Below are 16,897 nucleotides of genomic sequence, written 5' to 3' on the forward strand. Positions count from 1 at the left end.
TGCTATTAGCTGATGTGTTCAGAATCCACTGGTATCTTTTACCAGCTCTGCATCTACAATTTATATGTTATGGTTTCTCTATTTTGAGAACTGTGAGCATGCAAAGAAAATAAATGGAAAAGTTTTTTGTTATAATTGAACTGGCATTCCTTCAAATTTCAACACATGCCCTGGGCTGCTTAGAAAAGAATGCCTTTGAACTCAAAAGTAGGCCTGTCAAAGTTTGACCTTGGTGGCATGGCAGTGTAGTGTTGGGTGGTTTTTGTGGACGTCATTTCAAGACATGCAAGATTTTTGTTCACTATTTTATGGTTTTTAGAATGTCAAGCTGTCACTGGGGTCTGTTTGCATAGATTAAGGGTGTCCACAGTTAGAGGGCCTGTAGGAAAATGTGTTTTATTGACCAGCATTGCCTAGCTAATACTGATATTGTGAATTGTGGTATAAGCTTTAATACTAATATCAAAACTGATGTCATCAGGTTTAACTCCCAATGAATTTTGGTTATGATAAGAGTAAGAAATGTCTGTTTACTTTCTTGCATCTTTTCTTTATTTAGTGGCTCTCAACTCTGTGTATATTTTGGGAAATAGTAATAGTAAAGGGGTATATAACTGTTTGAAGGATGGTCCCATCTGATTGATAACTCTAATGAGTGTTTAGGTGAAGTTTTGCTGTTTATTTTTATCAGGTTTTATGGTTATTAATACTTTTATACCAGGATTTTTTAAGCTAAGTTGTTATTGCCATCAATGTGGCTCTTTAGCCCAAGCTGAATTGCTATTTGCTATTTACTTTTTATCTTGTGTCTTTGCTTATTCAATGTACTAATCTTTACCCTGATCAGGTTTTCACCTCATTATTATAGGCTAGCTGGAAATTACTCCATTTTCTTACTACACTACTTTAGTAAAACAATAAGCTGCTTTTGTTTGCAAGTAATTTTTTTCTGATGAGATTATGTATTTGCTGTAGCAGACAGTTCATTTGCATTTAACTCATTATAGTTCACTTTTTTTTTTAACAGAGATAAGAGCAAACTCTTGCTGGAACTTGCAGGCTTAAAACGAAATGGCAACAGCAGTGTAAAATATGAGAAGGCAGGATGCACAGATTTACAAGAAGCTTTAGTGAAGGTCTCTCAATTAGAAAGAGAGGCTGCCACCTTAAAGGAGGAAAAAGGTCACTTGCATAATCAGTTGATAGAAAATAAGGGCCTGTTTGAGCATCTAAAGGGAGCAAACATACAACTTGAAAGTCATCAAAGAGCTCTTCTGAAAGAGAAGGAGGATCTTGAGAAAGATATTGCTGAGGTTTGTAGCCATTCTTGTTGTTTTTCTTCCAGTGGATGATAATACACTTATGTTGCATATTGTAGTTATGAAAAATTATTGCTTTGTGTACAGCTTCAGATTTTGAAATTATTTAAAAACAATTATTGTATTATTTTCAGTTAAGTAAAAAACTGATGTCTGTTCAAGATGAAAGAATGGCAGAACAGTTAGATACTTCTTCCCTTAAGGCTAGTAATGTAAGTATCACTAATCAAGTGAACACTTTGAAGAATGAAATTCAGGATAAAGAAGAACTCATTAATTCTTTGAATGAACAGCTTTCAGCTCAGAGAAGAGCCTGTGCAACTGCTTTTGCTGAAAAAGAGGAACTGGCAACTGTGAACAATGAATTGTCTGTAAAGGTAGAGAGTTTGAAGGAAACTGTTAATTCCATAGCTTTTGATGAGACACTCCATGAACAAACTACTTCATTAGAGAAGGAACTGGGAAAGGTTAGAGATGAGCTTAGAAAGGAAAAAGAGCTAAATGCACTTCTAAAGGAAAAAGAAGAATTGCTTAGCAAAGTGGAGGAAGAACGAGAAGGGTTACTTGTTAAAGTGGAAGAGGAAAAAGAAGCATTGGTTCAGCAGGTAAACAAAGAGCAAGAACGATCTCGTTATGAGGTAGCTTGTGAGCGTGAGAGGAATGCTGAAGCTATAAGGGCTTTAAAAACAGAGATTGAATCCTTGAAATCAGATCTTGAGGATGCTAAGCAGTCTTTAGAGGAAAAGAATAAGTCTGATCACAATTTATGGAACACTTTGCAAGAAAAGGATGCATTATTAAAGGAAAATGCAAGTTGCTTAAATGAACAAATAAAGCTTAAAGAAGAAAATGAACAGCTGAAGCTTAAATTAGAGAAAAGGAATCAGCTATCAAGTGATGAAATTGAACAGTTAAAGGCTGATGTAGAGAAGGAGAGGGAACTCAAAGAGCAAGCTGAGCAGGAGAAACAACATGTAGATGAACTTTTGATATCAGTGAAATCTGAGCTGGACAAAATTCAGAGTGAGAGGGATAGATTAAAAGAGGAGCTTGAATGTTCACAAGAGTCACTTTTAAAGGATAAAGGAGAGAGAGAACAGTATATAACACAGGTGAAGGAAGAAAATGAATGTCTTACCTGCAAATTGGGTGACCTTGAGAAAGTAGTTTCTCTAATGACAGAAAACAAAAGCAGTCTGGAGTTACGGTTGGAGAAGGCTGAAAAACAATTGGAAGAAGTTAAAGGTAATTCCTTAAGGTGTTTGTCATTTTGTTTAAATTCTGCACCACTGTGTTAAGCTGATAGATAGTTTCTTACACAGTTAGAATTATGAAGGGATTGTTGAGTCCTTACTTTTTTACAATTATTATTATTTTTTTTTTTTGAAAGAGAAAAGTATATAAGTTGTTTCAGAGTAGTTTTAATTAGTACTATACATGCAAAATAAAGATGGCTGAAATGGTGGAAATTAGTTAAATGATGAAATTGTGGTAAAAAGCTTATCCTAGTTGGAAATGGACCAGAGTGCTTCTAGGTGGTTTTTTCTATTATGGAGAGAATGGAAGAGGATAGTCAAGGAAATTATTTTAGAAGATCCTTTGAAGGAGATTGGAGGACCTAGAAAGTGGTAGTAGGGGGAATGGTTGAGATTTTAGAATGTAAGAGCAGTAGCATCCAGGAAATGTTAGACTATGGTCAATAGAGATGGGTTGATGAAATTTGTATCAAGTTAAGGTATGGTGAAGTTTGAACAGTCAGAAAGGTCTCAGTTTTGCTGGAGTTCAGTCATTCTGTTATTGACAACACTGGTCCATTCTAAACTCCTGTTAAAGCTACCATCCACCTCATGTTGGATTATGCTGTACGATTGTGCTTTTGAGGACAACAATTAAAATTTACTAATAAAGGCTAAAACTACAAAGACTTTGCAGTTTAAAATATTATTAATTTTAATGCCTTCATTTATTAGTAGAAGGCCACACCACACAACATATTACTAGATGTGGTTTCAGGTGGTTTTCCATTTTTTTTTTTTTTTACAAACTCTTTCTGTCATGCAGTCTTGATACTATGTATAAAAAGTTGAAAGATTTGGTGTAATTCCTTGTCAAAAGACAATGAGATATTGCAGTTGTTAAGTGCTCTTTTCACCTAGCAGTCTTAATTGTACTTATGTAGGCCTCACTTCACTTGATTTGCCTAAAGTGTTCATCTTAGTGGGAAAAATTCTAGTAATAAAAATAAGTGGTAGATTTTTTGCTAATTAGGCATGTTGATGTAAGTTATATTTTGACAAGTGCATGCAAGTTTCCTCATGGCTAACCTTGAAATGTTCAATTAAAATTTGTTATTTTTATAAATAAGGTTTTCTAAATATCAAAGGAATTTCAGAGTTGAATACCTTTCAGGTGTGGAGGTTCGTCTTAGAGCACAGGTGTTGGAGATCAAGGAGGCTGAGTCATTGCTCAAGGAACAAAAGCTGTCTAGTCAGCAAGAGTTGCTCTCATGTAAGGTAAGATAACTTTTAGTCTTTCTTTAGTTCTAAAATTCTCTCACAGGGGATATTACAACTGGTAGTGCTTTTTTTTTTATAGGAATGCACACTTTATACTTTCACATTTCTGTACCCAGCATTTTGATATCCATCCAAAATACATCCTTAGAAAGGCACAGGCCCATGATGTTCATGAAGCGCACAACAAAATAAGTCTGTTTTGTGTTTACTATTGTTAGTGATGCAGTTTCCCCAGCTATCTGAAAGAAGGTTGTTTCTACAAAACCTTATCTTTGCCTTTTGCAATTACATTTGCTTTTCTTGGTAAGTTATTGGTCATTTGATACCAAAACCTCAACATCTACAAACCCAGGCTGTGCAGTGATGGAAATAGCAAGGTAGTCGGCTCAAAGGCAGGAGCTGATCCATTAGATTAGGGGTGGAGGGATGTGGATAGGGTTGATTGACAGCAAGAGGGAAGGTTGGTCAGACTTCTGTCTAGCTGGCAAGGTGAGTAGGGTCTGCCTAGGTCCACAGCAGGATAGTGGCCTCTGTCTCCACCCTTTGCAGCAAGCTGTATCCTCCATTGATGACAGCATCACAGTAGTCGCCTGGACCACGTATGAGAGAATTCTTAATTTGTTCGTATGTGGAACAACCTGGATCTTTACATTAGGATAAATCTTTTGGCGCCAGCTGGAAACTGGTAAAAATAAAAACAAGAATTATTTATGCAAGGAATTGGTGGCATCTGGCATCTGTCACGGAGATGAGATGGGAAGTGGCCAGCGACCTGATCTCAACCCCGTGGCGTCTCAGTTTTCTTCTTACTGCCATTGAGAGAGGTAGTTTCTTTCCCTCCTTTCTCTCCATAGCCGGTTGTTTTTGCCTTTGCCCATGGTTTTTTGTGTGTGTGTGTGTGTGTGTGTTCATTGTTTGTTTGGAGTGTGTGTGTTTTGGTTTTTATCATGCAATCCCAAAACCCAGCTAAAAATTCCTGTAAGCCTCAGAGAAAATGCCCTGGTGTAGGCACCTATCCTTCCTCGCATTGTATGGCTCCCGCAAAGGTATTAGGGTCTGACAGATTTTATGCTCTGGTTCTGAATCGTGTAAATCCTTCGGAGGAGGCAGTCGAGGATCCTTGTGTCCAGGAGGTGGGGGTTTTGGAGGATCAGGAGTTTCTTTCTTCTTATGAAGAGGTTGTTGATCTCATTCGTGAGTTCAATAATATTTTTAAAAACTGTGATGCCTACAATTATTCCAACAGGAATAGAAGCCTTGCTGGGACCGAAGAAGGACTTGAGGACATCTTTTCATTTGCCTCGTTCCAATCACACCGACTCAGTCCTGAATCATGCAAATTCCTTGATTTTGGGACGGGATAACTCCCTTCATTCCGGCAGATTGTTTAAGCTTCTCCCTCCTCCTCTACCTCTCCACAGGAAGTATTATGCAACTCCTCTCATGCCTTTTCTGAATAGGCAGGTCATCTCTGATGTCATCCGTGTGAAGCTGGGTTTAACCCTGGATCAGGTCAGAGCAGAATGTTCTTTTTCTTTTCATGAAGCTGCTTCTTTGGAGTCGACTACCTCTTAATGCTTTCCAAACTGTTTCTTGTCTGGATTTGTGGTCTTCAGCTGTTACCAATATTTCTTCTTCCCCCCATCAAGGAATAAAGTTAATAGTTCTGCATACATCAGGTTGTTGCAGTCTGGTGCTAAGGGTATTTCCTACCTTACCCATCTGACTGCTAATTTGTGGGCTAATATCCTGCTGACGATGTGGATTCCTTGTTATCCTTGAGGAATGTTGATATTCTGGACTCAGAGTTGCTTTCCCCAGGGATCAGTTAGATGCAGCTATTGATAGACTTCAAGCCGACAGCAATGATCGTCTCGTCCAACAAGCAGTAAGTAAAGCAGCAGATCTTTCTCGCCTGATGTTACAAGGCAGAATCCGCAGCCTTCTCCTAAGAAGCCTATAAGACCTCCCCCTACGATCAAGACTTCTCAACCTGCTTCGTCACTGAAGAAGCCTTTCCAACAACGTCCCTTTCAGTCACGCTCTTCCATGCCAGGGAGGGGAAATAGGGGCAGAGGTAGGGGAGGTAGACGATAGAGTGGGCACCCCTCCGCACTTTGTGCCACAGGTGGGGGGGATGCCTGGCTAGCCATTGGGCTACATGGCAGAATTATGGAGGGGAGCCTTGGGTGGTATATGTCCTTCAGGTAGGGTATCTACTACCTTTAGACTTCGCTCCCCCTCTCTCCAATCGTCTTCTCCCTCACCTCACTTATGACCAAGGCTCTCTGAAACACTTAGCTCTCCAAGAAGAAATGAGGAGGATGAGGGAGAAGGGAGCTGTAGAGCAAGTAGAGAGTCCTTTCCTTCCCCAGGGTTTTACAGCTGAGTCTTCCTAGTCCCCAAGGCAATTGGCAATTGGAGGCCGATGATAGACCTATCAACATTGAATCTCTTTATCATAAAGACAAGGTTCAAGGTGGAGATTCCTTGAACAGTCCTGATAGCCGTCAGAGACGACTACATGCTGACTATAGATTTGAAGGACTCGTACTTCCAGATCCCTATTCATCCCTCCTCCCAAGGTTCCTTCGCTTCAGTCTCGGAGAACTGGTGTTCCAGTTCAAAGCCCTTTGCTTCAGTCTGACAACAGCTCCCCAGGAGTTCACAAAAGTTTTCACCCTAGTGACAACATGGGCTTATGCTCAGGGAATTCGCCTCCTAAGATATCTCGAAGACTGGCTGGTCTTGGCAAGTTCTCAGGAAAAGATAATTCGAGACAGGGGTCATCTTCAATTTTATCGCAGCTTAGGCATCGTGATAAATTTGGACAAGTCCAATCTTCAACCCAGTCAGAGAATCCTTTACCTGGGAGTGATCATAGACACTGCCTCGTCGAGAGTCTTTCCATCAGATCAGAGGATAGAAATGTTCAGGGCAGCGGCTTGCTCCTTCCTATCCAAACAGAGCCAACTGGCTCGGCAATGGCAAGTGATCCTAGGACTTTTGACATTGCTAGAGAAACTGGTTCTTCACGGCTGTCTTCATCTTCATTCTCTGCAATGGAGGCTGATGGAATTTTGGTTTCTAGCAAGGGTCTCTCCTCAGCTCTGTTGGCAAGAGGTAAAAGCAACCTCCTGTGGTGGTTGGACGACAGAAACCTGACAGTGGGGATGCCTCTTCATTTGCCCCCTCCAGAGCTGCTCCTGTTCTCGGATGCTTCTTCCAAAGGTGGGGGAGCATACCTAGATCTCCAGACTTCAGGCGTGTGGAGTCCTCAGGACAGGAAACTTAACATCAACCTGCTAGAGTTGAAAGCAGCCTTCCTAGCACTTCAGGAGTTTCAAGAAAGGGTGATGGGGCACTCCTTTGTTCTGGTGTCGGACAACACTATGGTGGTAGTTTATGTGAACAAACAATGGGGGCTAGTGTCATGCCAACTTAACTTGATAACAGTCCAGTTACACCAGTGGGCTATCAACAACTCAGTGGACCTCATGGCTGGATACATTCCAAGCAAGAGGAATGCAGTGGCCAACAAACTAAGTCTTCAGGGACAGGTTCTGGGGATAGAGTGTTCTCTGCATCAGGAGGTGGCAGATAGGCTTTTTCATCTGTGGGGGAGACCAGTGATAGACCTCTTTGTGACAAGGTTCACCAGGAAGCTAGAGGTCTATTGTTCAGTAGTTCCAGATCTCTTTGCCTTGGCAGAGAACGCCCTTCGACATCCTTGGGACAACCTGGACGTCTACACCTCTCCCCGCTTTTGCCTGATCCATCGTCCTGAACAGTGATGATTTCCCAGAATCTCAGGATGACCCTTGTAGCTCCTTTTTGGCCTCAAGCAGAATGGTTTCCAGATATTCTGACTCTGCTCTCAGCAGTTCACCTGCAGTAGCTCTCTTACCAGGTAAGGAAACAACAAGCATTTTATCAATGCTAACAGATTTCATGTTTCAAATTCATCTTCATACCTGACTGTTTTTGGAACAGAGTATGTCCATATATCCCACCTCCTATAAGTGTGGGATTCAGCTATGTAATTACTTGGTAAGTTATTTATATGAAAATGGTATTTTCATGATAAAATTACCTTTCTTATATACTTACTAAGTAATTACATATCAGAGCCCTCCCTCCTCCCCACTGTTTTGTTGTTCCTATTGTTCCCTGATAGTGGGCGGGCTAGTCACCTCCACAAAACAATAGTATCGCTAACGTGAACTTCAGATTTTAGCTGCCGCACGAGTGAAAAAATATAGCTATGTAATTACTTGGTAAGTATATAAGAAACTTATTATCATGAAAATACCATTTTCTCTGTCTTATTTGCTGAATGGCTGAAAAGACCCCAGTGTTTGGCTTTATAGCCCAGTTTTCATAATGTATTCATTCATTCAACCTCTAGGATGTTATCACAAAACATTACAACTGGGTTTAGGCTCTCATTGCTCCCAGAGCTGGATGTGGAGACATTTTCTAACTAATAAATTTGGTTTGCTTTCTGTGTGCAGAAAGGCATTTATGTATATCTGTGGATTGTAAAATTGGCATTAGAGGGTTCACGAGATAAGTGGTTTTGTGAAAGGGAAGGTACAGTTTTGTTTCTTAGGTGTAACTGTTTATTTTAAATTGAAGTGGTCCTCCTTTGGACCTTGCTGTTTTGTCGTTTCTCCTCAGAGGTTGAACTACATGAAGATAACTGTAAAAATATATGTAGATGCTTCTGAATGATTTATTTTTTCCAGGTTTCACTGTGAAGATAATACTTATATTTAGATGCTTCTCAATTATTTTTTTCACTACTTTATTACATGTTTAAGTAATTTTCAAGTAATGGGTTTTTATTTTACATAACAGGAGAATCTCCTTACTTTACGAGCATCCCTTGTAATGCTACAAGAAGAAAATACTTCATTGAAGGATAAAACTGAAAACTCTTCAAAACTTCAACAAGAATTGAAGGTGAAAGTCAAAGAGAAAGATGAAGTCATTGCATCCTTGAATGCAAAGGTAAGTAAATTGTACGATTAGAAAAGTTGCTGGCATTGGAAACTATAATTTACTTTAAAATGGACTAATATTGTGCATTATCCTAAGATCTCTTCATTCATCTTGCTTGTTTTTGTATTTCAATAACTGTCCAGAACATATCTTTGTAAACATACATGTCACCCAGAAGTTTTTGTAATGATATGTAAATGCAGTTGATGATGATTATGTAAGAAAATGATTGTAATGTGACACACAGGCACTTCATTGAAGTCTCTGAGATTGGACAGCTCAAGCCTCTGTTAGATAGCACAGTTAAATGGATATACTGCATAAGGCAGACACCTCTAGAGAATCATTTGTTGCATGTCTACAGCATATTTCAGTGTTCACCAAGGACAAGGATTTTTTAGTCTTGCTTACCAGGGTAGAAGTGAGACTTAATCTTTGAACATGTTGAACATCTGATGATGTTTTAAGACCTGAGAATTGTTGTTCATATACAATGATGGTTTTAATGTTATGTGATGTATCTGAGTATTAAGAGGTTATCTACATATGGTATATTGGATGACCTTTGCTGTATGTACTGGTTTTTTTTTTATGTTATAAATGAATTTGATTGTTAAGCAAAATGTCAACAATAATCATTCAACATAAAGTTATTTTGCAATGTATTTATAAATTATCATTTTTCCAGGTTGAAAGCTTGGATCGAAAGTTGAATAATGCAGAGCATGGTTTAGAAAAAAGAGAAAGATACTTAGAAGAGGAGTTAGATGCAGCTAGGAAGAAATGTGACCGCTTAGAAAAGGTAAAGTGTAAATTTATATCAAACCTGGAATTTTCAAACCTTTTTTGTATCTTTATTTAGATCATCATAATCACCTTTAGCAGACAGTCCTTTGCTGTACAGAAACCTAAGTTGCGTGGGGTCTTTAAGGTCATTTTAGTGCATTAAGTAGCTTGTCAGGTGATATACACTAACTGCCTTCAGGTATAGTATCTTTTAGCCAGTTTTTATCCTAAAAGGGTTTGTTCCTAAAGATTGTGAATAGACTGAAGTTAATTATAGCTCTTCATCCTCTTGTTTCATTTACTAAAAGCAGGTGACTAGAATCCAGGTAAATTCTCCTGCACCTCCTCAAATGACTGATTTGCAAGTGCGGCCCTTAAGCCTGGAAAATTTTGAGCCCAAATTATACACATGTAAACTACTGGCTGAGTCACAATTGGGGCTTGTCTCCAGGAAGAAAATTTAGTAGCCATCCTTGACAACTTCTGTCGCTTAAAACTTGGTTATGACGTGCTGCCATGTTCATGAACATTTTTGGAGACAAGTTCCCAATGATAGAAGAGGAGTCAATTGGGGAATACTGTCCTAACTTCCTTTTGGACCCCTTAGCATGGAATTTTTCAAGATTGTCTACCCATCCTAAGCCATAAGGGCAACTGCCATTTTCCAAAAAGACAATTGCCCTTATGGAAAGGTAGAAGGATACAATATCTAGAATGAATGCCATGCATCATGGCTGGTTCAGTCCATTAATGAAAAACCAAATGAAAATTAAAAAAACAAGAGAATAAATAAGCAAGAAATAGTGATTCATACATTTAACACCTTTAAAAGGACTATCAAGGAAATGGCTTAGAAATTAAAGGACATGACATAAAAGAGAAAAAAGACATAAAAATGGAACCCTTCCAAAAAATAAAACAAAATTGCAGTGAAAGTGATCTGTTTGTGAAACCAAAAGAGACATGGTGTGAAGTAAATTTTAGTAAAATATGTAGTTTTGTCTGTTTAATCTTAATAAACTTATATGAAAATATGGAAGATAGTGTCACTGTTTATGTCATGTATTACGTAACATTTTGTAACTCAATTTTCAGGAAGTACGAGCAGTCCGAGAAGCACGGCAGGAAGAAGTAAGCCAATATACTACACAGGTTGAAGAACAAGAAGAAAAAATACAACAAAAAGACCTTGAAGTGTCAACTCTGCAACAAGGTTAGAACATGAAATGTTATATTTATTTTACTGTGGAGACTTTATGAACTTAGTATTAGGTGTATACTGATTCTTTATTTTCAGCTTGTATACATTACATGCCTGGTATTTTCAGGAATTTGAGGCACAGGTCATGAATTCTTTGGTCTTTTGATATCAGGATTTGTGTTTCATAACTTATAAATAGGAAACTTTTTGGTTTAAAGTGTTAGTGTTGTAGTGCTGTGATTAATTTGATTGACAAGATCAGTTCATAGATGTGAACCTTGTAATTACCCAACTAAGATGTTGGAAGGTAACAAAGTCTTTCATCTGTATAGTCTGTTCACCTCACTTAGGCATCATAACGTTATAAAGCTTGTATATGACTGATAACATATTGTTTATATTTAATGTTGTCTTGGATGTTCAGATTTGACAATTATTTATGGGAAAACTTCAGATTTCTGTTTTTGATATGAAGCTAATTATTCCAACAAACCTGTCAGTCACAAGTAGCCTTATTTGCAGTGGATCTGTGGTTGCAGCTGTTTGCTTTCTTGTCCTTTTATTTGGAGAAGTTTTGTCTAAGAACATGTTTGAATTCAAACTGGGAAGTACAAGTAAAAGTTTTGTTGTGAAGCTAGATAGATAACTAATATAGTGCACTGTACATTTTAGTTCCTTGCATATACCTTTGGGTGATGTAGGAGAATGTTCAGAAAGAAATTCTTATTGAGCAGATTTTTTATATCATTCGTTCATAATCAAATCAGTTTTATTGAACTTGGGTTTTAAATTGAATTATTTTCTTAGTCTTATATAACTGGACAGTTTATATTAGTTTAGTATTTTATTATCTCTTCCAGAAGTGAAAAGGCTGCTGCAAATGTCCATGACATCTTCTTTGTGTAATGAGAGTCAAAACACATCTGAATTATCTACCTCAAAGAAAGAGAAAGAAAAAGAAGATGCATGTGTCCAGACTCTAAGGGAAGAATTAAGGTGGGTATGATAATCTTCATGCTGGAATTTGGTACGTTTTATTCATAAAATTTGGTATGTAACACCTGACCATTTGCATTTGAAGAAGTTTCTGAATAATAATAATAATGATTTTTAGCTACATAGTCTTCGAAATTGTGGGTTCGTCCGTACCTTTTGAATCAAGGGTTTTCATCCTTTCCTTTTATTCGAAGTGCCCAGAAGTCTGGCAGCTGAACATCACACATGTTCAACAGATCAGAGGTATGGTACCCTTCCTTTGCTCTTTCATGACCAGGAAGAGAATACCAGGTGAGCCAAACTACCAGTCAGTTCAGAGAATTACTTGGAATCCTCCCTCCAATAATAAGTCTCCATATGTAAAGACCGAGGGTTTGTATTCATGTAGGAACAAATGACAAATTTTTTATTAATTTGTATTTTTCCTAACATACAAACCTGAGGTCTTTACATAAAAGGCTCACCTCTTACCACCCCTCATTCTTTTACCTGGGCCAAAAGGTAAACTGAAGAGCCACCCCTACCATAGGTAACTTACCATAACCACCTTGCAAAAGTGTTACGGCCAGACTTTCCAGCTTCGCAGAAAGTTATCCATATGTAAAGACCTCAGGTTTGTAAGTTAGGAAAAATAGAAAGTCAATTAAAAATTTGTCATCTGTGTGTGCACAGGGCTTATGTAAGGTATATTACTGCAATATTGTTATTTTATTGGTATACCATACAAAAATTTACAGAATCTATAGTGTCTGAAGCATGCATATGCTACATTTATTGAAACATTGGGTAAATATGCAGTGCATTAAACTTACTGATATCCGTAATTACATTTTGCTTACAATACTTACACACTTGTAATTGACTAAATAAACAGGATTTTAAAATCATTAAATTTACATGTAACTGTTCTTAGTTCATTTGTTGATTGCATGTAAATATTATTACACATTCGTAAACAGTTGGAGGAATATCTGTGTTTACTCCTTTCCCTCTTGCCTTGTGCATAGTTACTCAAAATTCTGATGAAGTTAATATCTGTTAATGAAGGGTGATAAAAATTTTTTGTGTAAGCAGTATCAGGAAATATAATGCATTACATTTGTTCATATACGAAACAGACCTTGGTCTTAATATTAGGATAAATCTTCTAGCGCCAGCTGGAATCCGGTAAAATCAATAAAGTCGTATTTGCAAGGGACTAGTGGCTTCTGTCCTTGAGTCATTAGTCATGTGGGACCACCCACACCCAAGCAGTACTCTGTGGCATCATCAGTTACTCTTTTACTGCCTTTGGGAGAGGACATGTTCTTTCTCTCCTCTCTAAAGCTGGTTTGGATTGCCCCTTTTTGCTTTCTTTCTGTGTTTCAGTGTGTGTGTGGATTTCTGCTCTTTGTGGATGTGTGCTTGGATATAATAGATCCTCTTAACCCTCCTGCGAGCATATCTCTTGGATCTCATAAGAAGTAAAGGAAATGACCAGGTGTTGGTGGCTTTCCTTATTCTCGTTTTCTAACTTAAGTATATAAGGATCCTCATCCAACGTGTAGTAGATGCAGAGAGAATGTATGTAATGCAACTAATCCTTGTTCTGTATGTTGTGATTGGTCAGTGGAACAGTGGATGAGGTTTTATGGGAAGGGTCAGCACAAGAGGAAGGAGACACTCCATCTTGGATTGATGGGGATTCGTCTTCAGTTTCCTTTGTTCAGTCTCCTCGTGATACTGTCCCTTCCTTAGAGAGGCCTGTTCCAGTTGTTTCACCTCCTGTAATAGAAGTTTCCCATGCCCTTCCTGTTCGTCCATAGATTCATTGAGGGATGCATTTGGAGGGGTTTCAGGTAATTTTATGCTTAATTATACCTCTTCTTTCCCTTTGGGGAGGCAGGGGGATCTCCTTCTTTGTCTCATTTTCCAGTTCCGGATGCTCAGAGGATTGTGGGCTTTCAGCCCTTGCTAGGCCTATCAGGGGTACCAACCTTTGATGGCCTATTGTCACACTACATGGCCTCCTGCTACCCTCCAGTCCCTCATACACTGGGTGTCCCTTCCTTCCAGGTCTCCACTACTGTATATGGGTCGAATACGATAACATCCTCTGGAACATGTGGTACCAATTCCACATCATTTTGGAGCTCCCTTGGTATTGCCTGCAATGGTACCAACAGACTATTCTTGTGTTTTGCACAGTGTAGTGACGTCGCAGCCATCAGTGACAACACCTAACATGGCTGCTGTGGTGACATCAAATCCTTCTCTTTCCATGTTGACAACTACATCTTCTGGGATGATGTAGAATTCTGCGTTGACGGATTCGTTAGCGAGAATGGGGATGGATAGAATTAAGAATGTTAGAGGAGAAGATTAATAAGGTAAGCAAGGAGAAATGACACAAGTCATCGTCATCGTCGTCTTCTGACTCGTCGGATTCGTCCATTGTACCTGTGCATGCTCCAGTTAAGCATTGGAGAATCAGGGACTTCATGGCTGTTCCTCATGCTGAGAAAAGAAGGACAATTTCTTCTTCAAGCCGGGACTGGCACATCCCTGTGTGTATGTAAGCTCAAGATTTGGTGGTGGGCCCTGTCTTGAAGGTTGGTGGTCAAGGTTCTTCCACGGTTGTTTGGCCTAGGAAGCCTATGGACGTAGGAATGAAAGATTTGTCGGTTACAGTCTTAGGCATGGGCACAGATGTAGTGGGAGTGTCTTCAAAAAACGTTTGAAGGTCACCTTTGGTGGCTCAACGGGAGAATAATATTGTGGTGAAGTTCCTGTGTCTCCTGGACGACTGTTCAAAGTTAGGAGGAAAGGTGACAACGCTCCAGTCAAGAGATCTAGGGTACTGGAAGCAGAGGATTCATGTATGGATGACAACAGATTTTTGTCTTCTAGGCTGTTGGACAGAGAAGTTGTTGTTTAGCCATTGATCAGGCATTCAAGTTCCAGATCTCCCAGGAAAGTGCCTAGTTCTCCCCCCAATATGTCGGCCATAGAAGTATGGATAGATACGGATGTAATCGTCACGAGATCAGTTGGATGCGAGGGAATGGGGACGTTCATGTTCACAGTCGAAGAGCAGAGAAAGGATTCAACAGCCATCGCCCCTTGGACATCAACGTGGCGCAACTAGGCCAAGACAAGATGGACGTGCATCATGTGATAGGGGTGCTTCGGCTTTGAAAGCAAGTATTCATGATATTCTGATGCCTTCCTCTTCTGGTGACAACATAATTAATGAAGCGGAAGACGTGGAAAATCGTGAGTTTCTTTCCTTTTATGCAGAGGTTATAGATCTGATTTGTCAGTTTAATAATCTTTCGAAGAGGACTGAAACCCCTTCAGTGATTGCTTCTACTGGAATTGAAATGCTTTTAGGACCTAAAAAAGATATTAAGGCATCCTTGAATTGCTGTCCTCTAGGCATACAGAGTCAGTCCTGCGCCATGTAAACTCATGGATTTCGGGGTGGAATAACTTTACAGTCGAATAGATCATTCAGGTTGCTCCCTCCTCCCCTATCTCGACATAGGAGATATTATATGACTCCTGTTATTCTGTTTCTGGGTAGACAGATCAACCCAGACAATGTTCGTTTGAGACCAGGTCTGATGATGGATCAAGTCAAAATGGAGTCTCCTTCCCTTACATATCAGGAAGCCGCCGCATTGGAGTTGATGACCTCTTCTGTCTTCCAGACGGTATCTTAGCACAGGCCGGATCGAGAAAAAAGTAACCAAGAATACAATCTCGTTTTGGCTACAAGAAACGATCATGAATGCCAATTCACCTTCATCAGGAGCTTCAGACAATGTTGTGCAGGCAAGAGCGTACAACTTTAGAGGTTTAAGCTCCTCATTGGCATTTAAGAAGAATATGTCTGTTCATTGAATTCTGAAAGCTGGTTTGTGACATTGCCAAACCACTTTCACTTCCTTCTACTTGAAGGAAGTTGCCCAAAGGTCCTTGGACACCTTTTCCATGGGTCCGGTGATGCCTGCTCAACAGGTTGTGTAGCCCATCCAGTGCCCCTGGTGAGTCAGTTTGTATCAGGTCTAAGATTAGGTATGAGAGTGAAATGAATAAGATGACTGGTCTCTCTTCTTTCCTTTTTTCTTCTTTACCTGTGGGCAGTAAGAAGAGGGTTCTGTCATGAGGTGGAACTGACATGGTACAGGTGAGTGCAGTGGCCATACTGTTAGAGTGATCATTAATGTCAAGATACCTTTCAGTAGCAATGCATTCCTCTCTTTAGCAAGGAGAGAGAGGAATGATAACAAACCTACATAAGTGGCTACATTGGTTTGTTATAAGAACAGATAGCTTCTTGTCTTCCGTATATGCAATGAACTGTGACATTGTATTGAAACCCGGAAGTCTGAACCCAAGATATACATATATCTGTGGTTCAGAAATAAAGGTCATGTTTCTTAGAATTCTCTTATTCAAAAGAATGACCGGGTGTGGCAAACCCCCACCAAGAGTAAGTCTATTCTAATATTAAGGCTGAGGGTTTGTTTCGTATATGAACAAATGACAAATTTATTAAATTAATTTGTATTTTTCATAACTAACAAATCTAAGGCCTTAACATTTAAGGCCAACCTCTAACCACCCCTCTGACAGCTTAACTGCTTTGGTGTGGGTGGTCCACATGACTTGTGACTAAGGACAGATACCACTAGTCCCTTGCATATACAATTTTATTGATTTTACCAGATTCCAGCTAGCGCTAGAAGATTTATCCTAGTGTTAAGACGTCGGGTTTGTTAGTTATGAAAAATACAAATTAATTTAATAAATTTTCATATTTACCCTGCTTCAACTAATGACATGATATACAGTAGCCTATGAAATGTTTTGGTCAGTGTAAGGATTTCTGAAATTACAGTAAACCCCCCGTATTTGCGGTCTCACGATTCACGGACTCACGTATTCATGGATTTCTCTATGGAACATATCTACCAATTATTCGCGGAAAATTTGCCCATTCGCAGTATTTTTCACTGAGAAATATTCACTAAATACTGTATTTTCATCTCATTTCCATGACTAAATGCACTTTTTGTGATAAAACTATT

General features: G+C 39.1%; 1 protein-coding gene across 4 annotated transcripts in view; it reads left to right on the forward strand.

The window, feature by feature from the left end:
- Positions 1–16,897, forward strand: part of LOC136838781 (kinesin-like protein KIF20B) — a 113,904-nt gene that overhangs the window by 58,666 nt on the left and 38,341 nt on the right. For all 4 annotated transcript variants that reach the window (XM_067104307.1, XM_067104306.1, XM_067104309.1 and 1 more), the window contains 7 exons: positions 1,028–1,313; positions 1,454–2,564; positions 3,729–3,832; positions 8,696–8,848; positions 9,528–9,641; positions 10,721–10,838; positions 11,687–11,822. In XM_067104307.1, the coding sequence (XP_066960408.1) occupies positions 1,028–1,313; positions 1,454–2,564; positions 3,729–3,832; positions 8,696–8,848; positions 9,528–9,641; positions 10,721–10,838; positions 11,687–11,822 (2,022 nt within the window). The remainder of the gene's footprint in view (positions 1–1,027; positions 1,314–1,453; positions 2,565–3,728; positions 3,833–8,695; positions 8,849–9,527; positions 9,642–10,720; positions 10,839–11,686; positions 11,823–16,897) is intronic.

Source organism: Macrobrachium rosenbergii, chromosome 5, assembly GCF_040412425.1.
Source record: "Macrobrachium rosenbergii isolate ZJJX-2024 chromosome 5, ASM4041242v1, whole genome shotgun sequence".
Taxonomy (NCBI): domain Eukaryota; kingdom Metazoa; phylum Arthropoda; class Malacostraca; order Decapoda; family Palaemonidae; genus Macrobrachium; species Macrobrachium rosenbergii.